This window comes from Fulmarus glacialis, unplaced genomic scaffold, assembly GCF_000690835.1.
Source record: "Fulmarus glacialis isolate BGI_N327 unplaced genomic scaffold, ASM69083v1 scaffold30474, whole genome shotgun sequence".
Lineage (NCBI taxonomy): Eukaryota > Metazoa > Chordata > Aves > Procellariiformes > Procellariidae > Fulmarus > Fulmarus glacialis.
In genome coordinates, this window is record NW_009209220.1 from 1 (window position 1) to 836 (window position 836).

General features: G+C 39.4%; 1 protein-coding gene across 1 annotated transcript; it reads left to right on the forward strand.

Moving 5' to 3' along the window:
• Positions 1-43: 43 nt before the first annotated feature.
• SMIM13 (small integral membrane protein 13) lies at positions 44-237 on the forward strand (the record flags this gene model as incomplete). Its single annotated transcript, XM_009576762.1, has 1 exon — positions 44-237. A coding segment is annotated over one exon (194 nt), but the record flags the coding sequence as incomplete, so codon positions are not given.
• Between the last annotated feature and the right edge of the window lie 599 nt (positions 238-836).

Genomic DNA, 836 nt, shown 5'->3' on the forward strand with positions numbered 1-836 from the left:
ACAATGAAGTAACTAAGCAGTACCTTTTTTCTTTCTCCTGCAGGCTGGTACGTGGTCTGGCAATTGTTTTTGTCTAAATTCAAATTCCTGAGAGAATTGATAGGTGATACAGGGTCCCAACAGGGAGACAACGAGCCGTCAGAGACTGAAGCTGAACAGGAGGCTCCACCCTCGCCTCAGAGAGGTAGACAGAAATCTGCTCGACAGCGAAGGGCACCTACAGAAGACACAACTTAAAGTACTCCGTTGAACTTCTGACTAACTATGAATGGTTAAGCACCTCTGCACTGTGTCGTTCAGTGGTTTGATCTTGCTGAAAAACTGACTTAAGAGGTAATGTTAATACCTGTGGACCTTTACTTCTGAACTACCAATGTATGCTACTTCGGTAGAGGTTCAGGGAAGGCTTCAGCAGCAAGTCATAGAATACTGGAAGAAAGGAGGGGTGGAGAGAAACCTCCATCAGAAAAATGCTGAGCTGCTGTAGCTCCCGTCTCTGCACACAGATGAAAAACAGGTCCTGGACCATGGGCTTAGCCTTTGCATTAGTCTGAACACAGTAAACACTTCAGACTTGAAATGGTTTCTAAATTATTTTTTCTTTACAGCACTGTAACTACATATAGTGAAATTGAGTTTTATTTCCTTAGCTATATATGAATATATATTTTTTCTTCAACCTCGAGAACGCATGTGAACTTGAAAAATGGTTGAAATAATATCTTGCTTTAGAAAGTATTCTGAAGTGAGATTTTAGTTATATTCTTGTATATATAAAAAGTATAAATGAAATACGAAAAATCAATGTTAGATGCACATGATTTGGAGGTTTTTAT